This window comes from Danio rerio, chromosome 10, assembly GCF_049306965.1.
Source record: "Danio rerio strain Tuebingen ecotype United States chromosome 10, GRCz12tu, whole genome shotgun sequence".
Taxonomy (NCBI): Eukaryota; Metazoa; Chordata; class Actinopteri; order Cypriniformes; family Danionidae; genus Danio; species Danio rerio.
Genome location: NC_133185.1, coordinates 2,267,501 through 2,282,500, shown reverse-complemented (window position 1 = coordinate 2,282,500; position 15,000 = coordinate 2,267,501). Strand labels below are relative to the sequence as shown.

The 15,000-nt window shown below is 36.6% G+C and overlaps 2 protein-coding genes across 5 annotated transcripts in view; one reads left to right on the top strand and one right to left on the bottom strand.

The window, feature by feature from the left end:
• LOC141376283 (uncharacterized) overlaps positions 1-15,000 on the top strand; it is a 778,518-nt gene that overhangs the window by 223,621 nt on the left and 539,897 nt on the right. The gene's annotated exons all lie outside the window — the stretch shown is intronic.
• apc (APC regulator of WNT signaling pathway) overlaps positions 1-15,000 on the bottom strand; it is a 65,938-nt gene that overhangs the window by 14,702 nt on the left and 36,236 nt on the right. For 3 of the 4 annotated variants that reach the window (XM_017357938.4, XM_005155523.5, XM_068223733.2), the window contains 6 exons: positions 12,003-12,087; positions 9,506-9,680; positions 7,221-7,329; positions 6,561-6,674; positions 5,186-5,269; positions 1,335-1,421 (listed from right to left, as the gene is read on the bottom strand). In XM_017357938.4, the coding sequence (XP_017213427.1) occupies positions 1,335-1,421; positions 5,186-5,269; positions 6,561-6,674; positions 7,221-7,329; positions 9,506-9,680; positions 12,003-12,087 (654 nt within the window). Of the gene's footprint in view, positions 1-1,334; positions 1,422-3,279; positions 3,307-5,185; positions 5,270-6,560; positions 6,675-7,220; positions 7,330-9,505; positions 9,681-12,002; positions 12,088-15,000 lie in introns of all 4 variants that reach the window. The other variant, NM_001143840.1, reaches the window with a different exon arrangement.

Below are 15,000 nucleotides of genomic sequence, written 5' to 3'. Positions count from 1 at the left end.
ATATATATATATATATATATATATATATATATATATAGTGTATATTAACATGTTTCTAATGTAAACTAGCATGGTGCTAACATTATTTTAGAATGATTTATGTTTTTAATTTGTTTATAGTATGAATTAGCATGTTTCTAATGTGGAATGACATTTTGCTTTTATAATTTTAACAGGAATTAGCATGTTTATAGTATAAATTAACATGTTTCTATTGTAAATTAGCATGTTGCTAACAGTGTTTTAGAATGAATTATGTTTTAATGTGTTTCTAGCATGAATAAGCATGTTTCTAGTGTAAATTGACATGTTAATATGTTTCTAGTATGAATTATGATGTTGTGGCATGTTTATACTATAAATTAGCATGTTTCTAATGTAAATTAGCATGTTGCTAACAGTGTTTTAGAATTAATTACGTATTTACGTGTTTCTAGCATGAATAAGTATGTTTCTAGTGTGAATTAGCATGTTAGTATGTTTCTAATATGAATTAAGATGTTGATAGCATGCTTATAGTACAAATTAGCATATTTCTAATGTGAATTAGCATGTTGCTAACAGTATTTTAGAATGAATATTGTTTTTAATGTGTTTCTAGCATGAATCAGCATGTTTCTAGTGTGAATTAACATGTTAGAATGTTACAAGTATGAATTGTATGAAACAAGATGTTGATGGCATGTTTCTAGTATAACTTAGCATGTTTATAGTGTGTATGAACATGTAAACATGTCTCTAGTATGAATTAAGTTGTAAGCATGTTTCCAGTATAAATTAGTATGTTTCTAGTGTGAATTAGCATGTCGCTAGAATGATTTTTAGCATGGATTACATTCTGTTAGCATGTTTATAGTATATTTTAACATGTTTCTTGCACGAATCTAACATGAATGAACATTTTCCAGTATAAATTAGCATGTCTATAGTGACTATGTTTGTAGCATGATTTTAACATGAATTGGTAAGTTGTTAGCATATTTCTTGCACAAACTCTTACAAGAATGAACACAGACACACGCACAGGCGCACACACACGCAGTCTGAAAAACCCCCTATGAGCTTCCTGCAACTGCAACAGTATGAAGTACGGACAAACCGTCCTGTTTCTGCTTAGAATTTCAAAGCTCTCTAATGAACAATGAAAGCATTAGCATCTGCATTCAAATCATTATTATTCAAAGCACAGCGAAGCTCTTGGCACCGACTGAAAGGCCTTTCAAAAAGGGCCAGAAATCCTCAGCACCCACTGGCTGAAACACAACGGCCACCGGAGGAGCTTCTCCCAGTATAAACAGCCTAAAAGAGTGTGACAGCATTGAAGTGTACCTTACCTGCGAGCATACAGAAGCAGCAGCGGCGGCGCCTGCGTCTCCTGCTGCATGAGATCCTTCAGTCTGACTCAGCGGCTCATGCTTGACCTGAGGACAGCAGAGAGTGTGTGTGTGTGTGTGTGTGTTAGAGACACACAAATCACCTGTGCACTGAGCAGATCAAGCAGTTTATAGAGCAGCTGCTGCAGGAGCATCAGGCTCTCCTGACCTACATTGCTTTCTCATTGCAGATTACACACCAGCACACACATGGAGGAAGAGTGAAGTGCCCAATGGGACTAATCCACTCAGAGACAAATCACATGCGCAATGAGATCATACCCGAGCATTTAGACTTAGAGGAGGCATTTATATAGATCATTTCTAAAATATTGATTATGTTTCTAAAATGTTTTTTTATTAAAGCTGCAGTAGGTGATTGTCGAGGGGATAGAGCTTTCTCAGTAGCAGCTCCAAGACTCTGGAACGATCTCCAACTCTTTGTAAGAACAGCTCAAACTTTTGAGTCGTTTCAGAGGTCACTGAAAACACACTTATTTTCTTTAGCTTTTAATCATGTGATATGAGTTTATGTATTTTGGTTTTATGTATATTTTACATGCTTTTTTATTTGATTTTATGTACAGCACTTTGGTAATCCATTGTGATTTGTGAAAGTGCTATAGAAATAAAGTGAGTTGAGTTGAGTTGAGTTGATTGTCTTCAGAAACATGTTTAGTTGTGCTGGTTAAAGGTCTCTTCACAGTCTAATAGTAATGATTACAGTAAATGATCTAAATGTGTTTATATGTATTTTTATATTCTGGGTTAGGCATAAAACTAAAAAATGTTCATCCAATTAAATAGAGTCGGACCAACATCTCTCTTAATTCCGATAAGGAGCCCAAACTGTCAGTCAACAAATGCAGATTTGGGCATCTCTGTCCACGCATATCTGCCATTAGCGTGTGCACGCCTGCCGCACGTGCACGCCTAGATAAGCGACACGTGCACGCAAAACTGTCACAGTTGCGGCAAAATCAAAAACTGAATTAAACTTTTTAAACTCCTGAATCAGTATTGGAGTTACTTTTGCACGCTGGAGGAAGGACGACACCATGGCTGAAGTATTTCTGTTAAGCCTGGTTTATACTTCTGCGTCAAGTGACCGGCGTGACCCTCGGCGCATGCAACGCGTATAGCTGTGCATTATACTTCTGCGCGCTGACTCTGTTGATCTGCATTAACACTTCTGAAACGCTAGTTGGCAGTGAGGTGTAAATGTTCCTCTGTGTCGAGTTTCTTCGCTGTTGTTTTGCTTTTCCTGAACACTTCCGGGACGTACAAGTGGCTCAAACTCGCTCATTTTGAGGCAGGAACCGGCGGACGTGCAACAACTTTTACTATGAGGTAAACACAAAACAAAACTTTCCATCCGGAGCTCCTTCACGGGACTCCACACTTGTAAACAATCGCTCCATCAGGCTCGCACCATTCGCGCAGCTCTCGGCCCCGCCCAGACTCGTCAGCGATACCAAGCCGACCAATCACAGAGCTTGCGCTACGCGTCGTTGCGACGTGTAGTTAAATTTTTTTGAGAGGTGCCCGTCAGCGATGCGTCAGTGCCGTAGCACACGCCGGCGTTTGACGCAGAAGTATAAATCAGCCTTTAGAGAGTTCATGATCTGTTTTAAAACTATATTAGTCACACAGAGGTGATGTAGAGTGTGTTATGAATGGGTTCTATGCACAGACGTGTTGTTCAGTGACTGAAATCTCCCGGTGGAAGCTAGATGTGACTATTTTTAGTTTCATAAGGGACTTTTACAGCATCGATGATGCAGATTTATATTCAGTTTAACAACAAAACATCAGTAGATAACTCTGTTCCGCCTAGCCTGCTCGCTGAGCTGAAGTTGCTTTTATATTCACATTGGGTCATTTCTGAACAATGACAGCCTGTGACGCGCTCCCGATATCGCTTACCGCTACTCTGAATATTCAGTCTGAAATAGCATGTAAGTGTGGCTGAGTAATAAGTGAAATTCCTGCACGCCGCCAGGCCAACCACTACATACACTTCTAACTGGCGAATGAACTGGGTTGGCTGCTGTTGTGTCGCGCTCGTGATTTTAAGAGACGTGGCTATGAAACACAGTCCCTTCCTGCTGGCCAAAGCTAATATGCTATCCGATTAGCATTTTGGCAGATCAACTACTGCACCTTTAATATAGCTGCCATTTTTTTAGCTTAAAAAAAATTATATATTTATTTTTAAATATTGCATATATGCGCACGAAATTTTATCGATGCAAGCTCAAAATATATTTGGGAGCATTTATGCAAGTGAATAAAATTGTTGTCGTGCAAATTTAGGACACATTCACGCAGAATGCATCTTTGCACCTAAAAACGCCAAACGCACAGTATTGCCAACTATTCTCACTGAAAAGGCGCTAAGCTCTGCCTGAAAAGTCGCTAAATGTTACTAGATTAGATCATAGGTTAATTTGCATATTACTGATGTCATCACGTTCCACCGTTTCTGTTTGTTTAACAGCCTACGGTTAATAAAGGGGTATCTATATTAGCACTAAGCTTTATATATGCATGTCAATTTAACTACATTTATTGCTGTTTGAATACAGTTTATCTATATAGATGGGTAGTTAATCTCTCAGACGTAATAAACTCAGACAAATTCCGAAACTGCCAGTAAAATATCTGTGATTGTGAGCAAGAAAAGAATAAACGCTCAAATAAAATAGTAATAATAAAGGAGAGGCAGATCGGATCGTGAACACAATGGAAATACCTCAAGCACTATCAATACTTTCCAAATGCACTGTAGAGTGCTGAAATCTAATAAAAAAATACTTCTTTAAAATAAAATAAATATATAGACATTTTAAATCAAAGCATGCAGTTAGTGTAAATGTGCTTAATACAGGAATGTAAGCAAGATAAGCTCAATGCATCCTAAAGCTGGGTCACGCTTCTGCTTTTTACACTCGCTCAAACCAAGCAAGCCTGATGCATTAGTAGAGCGTGCTTATTCAATTAAACTTTCATGCTTCCAGTCTTTACGCACAGATGCATTTTCTGCGCACCATTTCCCCTCACTACTGAACAAGTTTCAAAGCAGAAGACTGCAAACTGGAACATGCACAGAAAACACTGACGCTGACATGGAAAGTACAGCTTGTCAGAAGAAATAACATTAGTGAAGAGGAACAAATACTTGCACTATCAGACTAAATATTTCCCAAATGATGTTTAACAGAGCAGGGAAATTTTCACAGTATGTCTGATAATATTTTTTCTTCTGGAGAAAGTCTTATTTGTTTTATTTGGGCTAGAATAAAAGCAGTTTTTACTTTTACTTTAAAAAAAAACATTTTAAGGTCAATATTATCAGCCCCTTTAAGCTATGTATTTTTCAGATAGTCTACAGAACAAACCATTAGTATACAACAACTTGCCTAATTACCCTAACCAGCCTAATTAACCTAATTAAGCTGTACTAAGCTGTATAGAAGTGTCATGAAAAATCTAGTCAGATATTATTCACTGTCATCATGGCAAAGATAAAATAAATCAGTTATTAGAAATTAGTTAATAAAACTATAATGATTAGAAATGTGTTTAAAAACTCTGCTCTCCGTTAAACAGAAATTGGGGAAAAAATAAACAGGGGGCGAATAAGTCAGGGGGGCTAATAATTCTGACTTTAACTGTATATATGTATATACATTTGTATATACACACACACACATATACATATATATATATATATATATATATATATATATATATATATATATATATATATATATATGAACTCAAATTACTGTGGTAGAATAACGCAGTACCTCTGACTCAGCGGACTGGGCCTGTAAACGTGTCCGAATCCTCAGCATGTCTTTTTCTATCTGTTGAATCCGAGCGACACGACCCTGAATGAAGACAAAACATGGACAAACTTCATCATCCTCACTTTTAGAAAAACAATCACAAGTGTGTGCAAATACACAAGCAAGGAACTTATTGTGGTTTTCAGGAGTACATGCACAGATACATACACATACAGCCTGAATTTATTCATACCCCTGGCAAATTCTGACTTCGTTCGTAGATACAGAGTTTCTGCAGACCCTTTTAAGACTAGTATGAATATAATTTCAGACTTATACAGGACTAAATTTTTTCTAATGGCCCAGTAGGGAAAAAGCAGAAACGTTTTTACTTGCCCCATCGAAAATAATAAATCTAATTAGTCATTTCTTAGACAGATATTTTAAATAATCTGTCAAAAAAAGCTAACTTTAGTTTTACACATACACCTTTTTTTTTTACATAACTGTTATTTAAAAAAAAAAAAAAAGAAAAGCTTTAAAAAGTAAAATAAACAAAATGTATGCACAATAACCAAATGCTATTGAAAGGAAGATGATTAAACCATACAAGTGAATAGAGTTTTGTAGATTTATTAAGATGGATTGATGGTGATTGAATGGATGTCGTCCCGATTGGACAGCTTTACATGGAAAATTAATTATCAAATTTATTTAAGACCTCATCATAGCATTAGTAAGATTGCTGTTTTCAAATACATTTGTTCATTCACAATTTGAAGTTGTGCTCATAAATTTGCATCTTTGCCAGTGCTCCTAAATTGTCAGGAGCACAAGTGCTATCCAAAAAAAAAAGTTCATTTCGAGCCTCACAACAAGACTGAAAAGAGTCATCTACAATCTTTTAGCTTGATTAATGATAAATATTCTAATATTCCTCCAGAAAAAAACATTATAAAATATTTGCAGAATAAAACGTTATATGATTTAAAAATACACATTCTATTCAAATGTTTTACCGTCAAAATATTCCTAAACAAGTCACAAACAGGGTTTTCAAGCCCCTTTAAATAAACATGGGTGATTTTTAATAAACATCTCGCATGTACAACCTGATCACATCTATTTACAAATGCATTCACTTCATATAACTTGTTTCAACATTCATCGCATTCCACTTGCCACTTCTCATTAATATACAGGTGACAAGAGCAAACTATTTAGTTTTTTCTTAACACGCACCGATAAATTGTTCACCACAAAACTACCAACATAAGATAACAAAATCAAAATGGTTAGTTTTGGTTTCATGTGTACTTTAGGGTTGGATAAGGCCTGGGGTCTAAAACTAGATGATTCACTTTCATGTTTCAGTTTCAGGACGTCGGCCCACCTGTGCGCGCTTCTCCATGTCCTGACACGTGCCCAGCTGATCCTCCATCGCGGCTCTGATCTGCCGGGCCTCGTATTCCAGCTGCCTGCGAGTCATATCAGTCTGGAGAGAAAACTACAACACACACACACATGCAGGAGATCAGATCAGGCCTGTCATGATGGACAATGACCTGCATACTGTAGGGCTGCACGATATTAGACAAATCTGACATCACAATATTTAGTTTTCCCCAAATGACTAGAATATCTCTATTAGGAAAGGATTTATCAATTCCATGTTGATTGGTATGGTTCTGTAAGGTAAGTGCATCTGCAGAAAATACAATAAACAGTCTAGCATAGATAAAACCGTGGACTCCAACAGTATTCGGGCATACAGTAATTGAATAACTCAAATTTAAAATAACACTGTCTTCATTTTATAATTAATTCAATAAAATTAATAGTTATTCAAGTGTTAAAAATGGTACAATTTCATAGGCCTGGATGCTTTTAAAAATCCTTAAACATGAACAGGGCTTAAAGCACATGCAAATAATGCATTTTAACCCAGACTCAACATTACGTATGCTTGCGATGTGACTATTGTGAATCATAACATTGCGAAATCGATTCTGAAGCAATATATACTGCAGTCCTATACTGTACTCTTACTTACATTCTCCGTCAGTGGCAGACTGTCGATCCTTTTCGTGAGGTTTTGCAGCTGGGCATAATACCAGTCCTTCTCCTTTTCTTCCTTCTCTAGTTCTGCCACCAACAGAGACCTGAGAGAAAGCAAAGTCACTCATGAGCACAATGAAGTTAGTTTTGACTTTAGAGTTTTTAAATTCAGGTTGGTATTAATCAAATTCAATTCAGCTTTAATTCTATAGCGCTTTTACAATGTAGGTTGTGTCAAAGCAGCTTATCACATAAGTTAAACTAAACTGGATCTGTCAGTCCCGATTTTCCAAATCCAGAAGAGATTGTCCATCTTCATTTATTCATATTCTTTCGGCTTAGTCCCTCATTTATCAGGGGTCGCCACAGCGGAGTGAACTGCCAACTATTCTGCCATTATTTATTTATTTTTTTATAATAATTTTTTAGGGCTTTTCACCTTTATTTGATAGGACAGTAGAGAATTGGCAGGAAAGCATATGGAGCAGAGAGAGGGGAAGGATCGGCATTGGACCGCAAGGCGGAATCGAACTCGGGTCACCGTGAGCACCGGAGTGCAGGTGTCGACGCACTGACCACTACACCACTGGCGCCGACTTCTGCCATTATTTTATAAAATCTTATTTGATATTATTATAAATCTTTTTTAAAGAAGCCACCAAAATAACGTAAAATATAATTAATTCCTGTGATTCAAGGCATCAATACTAGAGTCTTTAGTGTCATATGATGCCTCAGAAATCACACTGATATGCTGATTTAATGATCAAGAAACATTTACTACTAGTGTTACGAGTAGTTGTAGTGTAGGCTTGTGTAAGGTGTTTCTTTTCCCCTCTCTCTCTCTCTCTCTCTCTCTCTCTCTCTCGCTCACTTTCTCTCTCTCTCACGTTCATTTCTAAGTATTCGCAGGTGCAGCGTATTAGGGCAAACTATTTTTAATTTTTTAACGATTTTTAATTGTAATTTTTAAAAAAAAGTAACGATTTTTAATTTTAATTGTTAAAAATTTTAAAGATTTTTTATTTTAATTATTAAAAATATTTTAACGATTTTTAATATTAATTCGCAACACTAGTGTTAAGAACATGGTCGGCTCCCTGGGATTGAAACGGCATACGTGCGAGTAATTAATAACGGCAAATTAAATTTTTGGGGTGAATCAACCCTTTAAAACAGTGGTCCCCAACCTTTTTCTAACTGCGGACCGGTCAACGCTTGACAATTTTACTGCGGACCGCGGGGTTGAAATAATAACAATAATAATAAACGTGAATCCACTGTGTACTCATGTGGAGCTTTATTAGCACATTGCTCCAACATTACAATGCTATTATAACATTAGGAAGTAATAACTTTATTAACACATTGCTCCAACAATATGACATATCATATGTAGGCTCAGTCTCACACAAAATCCCCGCTAATGTTTGAAACATGTCCAATATGCCTCTGTTCACGCGTCGTCCCCACCAATTCAGTTTGTATAATTAATAATTAATTCTTGTGCGGCCCGGTACTGATTGATCTGCGGACCGGTACCGGTTTAACAGACAGCAGTGATCTTGCATATAAACTACTCAAACCCTTTTTGGCTTGACAGAATGGCTGCAAATCCCTCCACGAGCTTTAGAGGCAACCTTTTAGTAAACCTTCTTACAGGAGGTTATCTCTATTAGCCATATGACCCGTCCATCTGATGCACTCAATCAGGGTATATACAGGAATCAGAGAGTGAAACTCAATACATTTTCAATACCTTTTGAAGACTTCATCCATACATTAAGTCTTTAGGTTTCAACAGGTAACTTTGGCAACACTTTAACTAACACTTTAGATCATTGACTGAATACTGATTGTAAGAACGCACAAGTAAAGAGTCTTCATTTGTGATAACTCCTCATGAATGCAATTTTATTCAGAAGGGTGGAAAACAAAAAGGGAGAATTATTTTCACTCTATGAAATGTCTTACATTTAAATGAATTAATTAAACTTTAGATATGCATTTATAATAATAATAATAATAAAAATAATAATAATAATAATAATAATTTCTTACATTAATTTAGCACTTTTCTGGACCCTTAAAGCACTTTCCACATTTATTATTATTATTTTCTATCCACATGGCTAATAATCGGATATAATAGTCTGATATAATTTTTTGGTTATATATAAATATATATAATTTCCAATATCAATATCAGATCGGGACATCCCTAATTTAGACTTCAACTATATATCCCCTTTAGTGCCCTGACAATGATGTGCTGCTCACCGTTCTTTCTCCAGCTCCTCCAGATATCCAGCGCTGTCTCTGCCCCCGCTGGACGCCCCTCTCCTAGGGCAAGAGCTGACGGGGCTGGGGCTGGGGCTGCTGTCTGCTGAGCCCTGCAGAGACGCTTTAGACCTCAGCTTCACCCCAGAGAAACCGCTCGGGTCAAGACTCATTTCTGCAGGACACAATGACACCTCATATTAATGGATTATCGTTTTGTGAAAAACACAGCAATACACAAATCAAAAACAAGACACATAGCAGAAAACATGGTACAAACAAAACAAGAGCTAGAGTAACAAGACAACACTAAAAATTCGAAATATTAAAATAATAAATAAATAACCTAACTTAAGTAGTAATAATAATAATATTGATATAATAATATAATAAATAATAACAAAGAGGAGAGAGAGAATAGAAATCAATATGAAACACAAAGGTTGGGGTATTTCACGCGCGCACACACGCGCGCGCACGCACGCACGCACGCACGCACGCACGCACGCACGCACGCACGCACGCACGCACGCACGCACGCACGCACGCACGCACGCACGCACGCACGCACGCACGCACGCACGCACACACACACACACACACACACACACACACACACACACACACACACACTGGTCGAACTTTACAAAAAGGGTTTGTTAGTTAATGTATTCACTAACATGAACTAATAATGAACAATACTTGTATAGCATTAATTAATCAGAGTTCAGCTTTTACTAATCCATTATTAACATCTAAATTCACGCTTATTAACATTAGTTCATTAGTATGTACTGTTCATTGTTTGTTTATGTTAGTAAATGCAATAACTAATACAACCTTAGTATAAAGTGTTACCCACACACTACACTGACTTTTATGAAATACCCTCAACCTTTTTTTATTTTTTTATTTTCTATATCCTTTGCTTGATACTATTATATATTGTTTTTTTTTACTATTGGTATTATTATTATTTAAATTAGGTTATTTATTTATTATTAATTTAATATTTATGTTTTTTTTTGTATTTTCCTGTCTTTCGTCCATTGCAAACATTTTAAGAAAAGGTGGAAAAGGAAAAGTCTTTTATGTGTGCATTATCAAGCATGTTTTCACTCAATAAAAAACATGCTCTCCCTCTGTTAACTATGGCTCTTTTTATGATAACTGTCGACCCCTTATAACATATTTTCAATTCTGAATTTGCAAATTGATTAAATACATTTAAATATTTAATCCATTACCTCCTCCAAACTTTAAAAAAAATTAATTAACTTAACTATAATAATTACTATTATGATAAATGTTATGTTTCTAAATTTGCACATTGATTGAATCTATTTGAATATTTGACCAGTTATACTTCCTCCAAATTTTAATTCATGTTTATTTTATTTATTTATTTATTTATTTTGTTTGTTCATATTTATTATTATTATTACTTAGGGTTTTCATTCATTCATTTATTTCTTGTCTTTTTCTTGTATTCAACCCATTACACCTCCTCCAACCTTTTTATTTCATTTATTTTTATATTTTTCTCTTAATAATAATAATAAATATAAAATAAATATTATTTTTTGTTATTACTACTACAAAAGTTAGATTATGCATGTATTTATTTATTTACTTTTCCTATGTTCTTGTCTTTTGCTTGTATTCAACCTTTTATTTAAATTATTTAAACATTTTTCTCTCACTCATTTTATTATTATTAATAATAATAATAAAAGAATAATAATAATAATATAAGATCCATTACCACCAGCACCACCCGTACTACTACAAAAGTTAGGATATTTATTACTTTTAAATTATTACTCACTTTCAAAAAATTCTTTTTTTTTAAATGTGGATAGTCTTTTACCATGTCAGCATTTTCAAGCATGCATGTTTTTTTTTTTACACGAAAAAACAGTTGCGTCCCAAATCGCATACTTATGCACTATTTTATGCCATTTTGTAGTATAAATAGTATAAGTGATGCGTTCACACTGAAAACTCTAAAAATAATAAGTGCACTTTAATTACCCGGATGATGCACTCATTCAGCTGGTAAAATGAAGTGTGTAATGATGGACACTTCACACACTCAACCACTGCAGGTTTGCTCACATAGCAGAAGGGGCGGAGCTATCGGGTGCACATGTTGAATAACTTCATTTATTTTGGATAGTAAAAACAAAATTCTTCTACGAGAGGGATTATAGCGCCTCCCGATGGTGAATGCGGTTATACTCACGGCAGGTATTATCTGATAGTTTGCTCATTAATTTAACTGATTAGGCGACCGTCAAACGTCATCAGAGAAACGGTTTGAATTTCTGCTTAGTAAAAAAAATTAGTGCTCCATTTGGGACGACACTACATACACATACTACACTGTTGAGTGTGTAAGTGCATAAGTACATAGTGCATGAGTGCATAGTGTGCCATTTGGGAAGCAGCTTAAGCCTTGTTTACATGAATCCTGACCAAGCCAACAGCTTCTCACCTTTAATTCTCTCCAAAAACTCGATCTGTCCTTGTGAATCTTTGGAGTCCTCGTCAATGCTTCCTTGCAGTTGCTTCAAAACCTCCTGAAAGAGTGAGAGAGAAAAAAAACATTGTTGTTCTCTCCATCAATGATCATGATCTGTGTGTGCAAGAGCGTTAGCAGCCATCTTTAGATAACATTACATGATGCACGGAAGGCACCGGAAGAAAAAGAGAGATTATTTCCAGCTCCCACCACATGTAAGAAGACTTCTTCAGCCGGTGGCTAAATGTGCGCTGATAAAGAGGAGAACACTTCCATCAAAGAGCGCTGAAGTGCTTTGAAGACAGAGAAATAAACAGCTTTGAAGCTCTAAAGATGCACCTGCTGCTTCTTTGGTTGTGTGTTCATGCCAGATCCGGCAATGATAACGCATCAAAAACAGCCTGATTTCTGCTTCAGAATCAGCTGCTCAGAGCTCTACAGATGAAAAACCACAGCCTGATGCGGTGTAAGAATCATGTAGCAGCTTTGATGTTTGCGAATGTAATAACGTATATTCATGCTGTTAAGTATGCAGATGTTTTAGGTTTATTTTTAGGGCTGAGTGCAATATGCCAATATTGGATGTTGTTAAGCACTGAGTGTGCATTTATACATAACTATTCACAATATACACATACAGCGAGGAAAATAAGTATTGAACATGTCATGCTTTTTTCCTGGGAATAATATTCCTAAAGGAGCTGTTGACATAGGATTGAAGCAGATTTTGGCAAAAACCCAAACAATACAAACATAAAGATAAAGACAAGCAAAACAAAATCTGATCAATGAGTTATGTGTAATAATCAATGACTGTAAAAAATATGGACGACGCGACAGCCCCTTTTCCCATTGAACGCCTTGAGGGCAAAACGCCTGCTTGACGGGCACAAACTGTCGCAAAAGACTGCTGAAATTGGAGCCAGACATGCGCAGAAGGACTGTCTGATGGAGCCAGAGGAGGAGCCACGAAAATGAGTCGAGCTTCCAATCAAACGCTTTATGTAAAATCAACCACGCCCCCCGAACTTCTCAGCATGCGTTTGCTGTCATATCAACACAAATGGATGTAATAACGTTAACAAATATGAGGGTTTTATATATTCAATCGCGCCAGCTCCAGGCCGCAGCGCATAACTTACTCGCGGCGTCGCGGGCTGATTCCGGCTCGCATGCGGCAGCGCCGGCTCGCTCGACCGCCGCATCTGGCTCGATTGACTCGGGCTGGAATCGGGCAGTGAGTCCAGGCATCCGGAGTAGGTCCACCAGAGGTAGTCAGTCTGAGCTCTGAGGGGTAAGTCTCCGGCAGGCGAGAATCTAGCTGGAACTGGCCTGAGTGTATTTTGCTATCTGGGTGGTTAGGCGTGTATCAGCAAACTAATAAAGCCCGAAAAAAGCCCTGACCTTAGCGAATAAACAGTGTTCCACCAGGATCATGTATGTCAGAAACTGTAGTTTACTGCTGAACTCATTTTGTCATGGTAAAATAACACAGAAATCGAGTAATAACACTTCAGTCTCCTGCCGAAGCTCAGACGCGCTGCTTTGAGAAACTGTCAATCACAGCTGTGAATCACGATGACACGCCCAGCATTAAATTACTGCTAAAAACAAACTGTTTACAAAAATGAAGATCTGCACCTATTTCAGCACAATAACCAGCGCCTTAATCGACCTGAACCATCTTTCGGGACATTTTATTGCAAGTGTAATACATTTTTTTTTGGCTCAAGTCTCCTTCATTAACACGGAGGAGGCGGGCTTTATGACTTGTACTGCAGCCAGCCCCCAGGGGGTGATCTAACGGCAGAGACCTTCACTCAAACGCAGGCTTGCGGCACACTTGGTAATAATGAAATGACAGAAGGAGAAAGCCCTGAACTACAGAAATGTGTTTAATATTTTATATAAAGGCTTTTTTGGTGGCGACAGCTTAAAGACGCCTTTCATATGGAGAATAATCACATGCATTGCTCAGGTGTGAGTTTTTCAGACTTCAAAAGTTTGTCAAAATCTTGATGTTTCTGTGGGTCTCGTCTATCAAATCTGAGCTTTATTCTGTATTCTCTATTGGATTCGGTTCAGGTGATTGGCTGGGCCATTCTACAGCTTTTTAAAGCATTTGAGAGTCTCCGTGGCTGTGTTTTGGATCATTGTCTTGCTGAAATGTCCACCCTGGTTCATTCACACTAAGGAAGGGTGGATTGTTGCTGAAGAACTACTGAGAGATTTCAGCTGCTGTCTGGGCTTTCACTGCCGAACTACACCTATCTTTTTTCATGTGTTCAATACTTTTACCCTGCATCATTTCATTTTATTATGCACAACTTTATTTGTAAACTAATTAGATTTGTTTTCTTTGCCTGTATGGATTTTTGTTTTGGTTGTTGCCAACATCGGGGGAACATTTCAAGTCAACGGCACCAAACTGAAACCATTTACTTCCATAGTAGGAAAAACAAATACAACAGAGAAAACGAACTCAAACATTTAAAAATACAATAATAATAATTCTTATTTAACCAAATCAGTCAATTGAGCATTAGTTCTTGTTTATAATGTCCGAAAAAGGTCAAAATAAATCAAATTACAATTACACAAATGCAGATAATAACATATAAAATATATAACAAATAATATAAATAATATAAATATAACAAAATTAAACACAAGCACTGCATTATTCTACTGTTAACTGGAATGAATTTTTAAAGGATAATAAAAAGTGTTAAGCTTTAAGGTTTGATTCCACTTATCAGAAGCAGAAAGCTGAAAAGAGTAGTGACCAGACAAGTACAAACTTTGGGAGTACAAAGGATAATATAACGAGCAGAGTGCAGATGTTGCCATATTTTCTGAACGTTGAAAAGTGACGAAATAGTGGAGTTTTCCCAATGAAATAAACAGAAACCAGGGATTTGTGATTGAAGAGAAGGCTTTTTATAGTGATATAGTGATTAATAACAAGTAC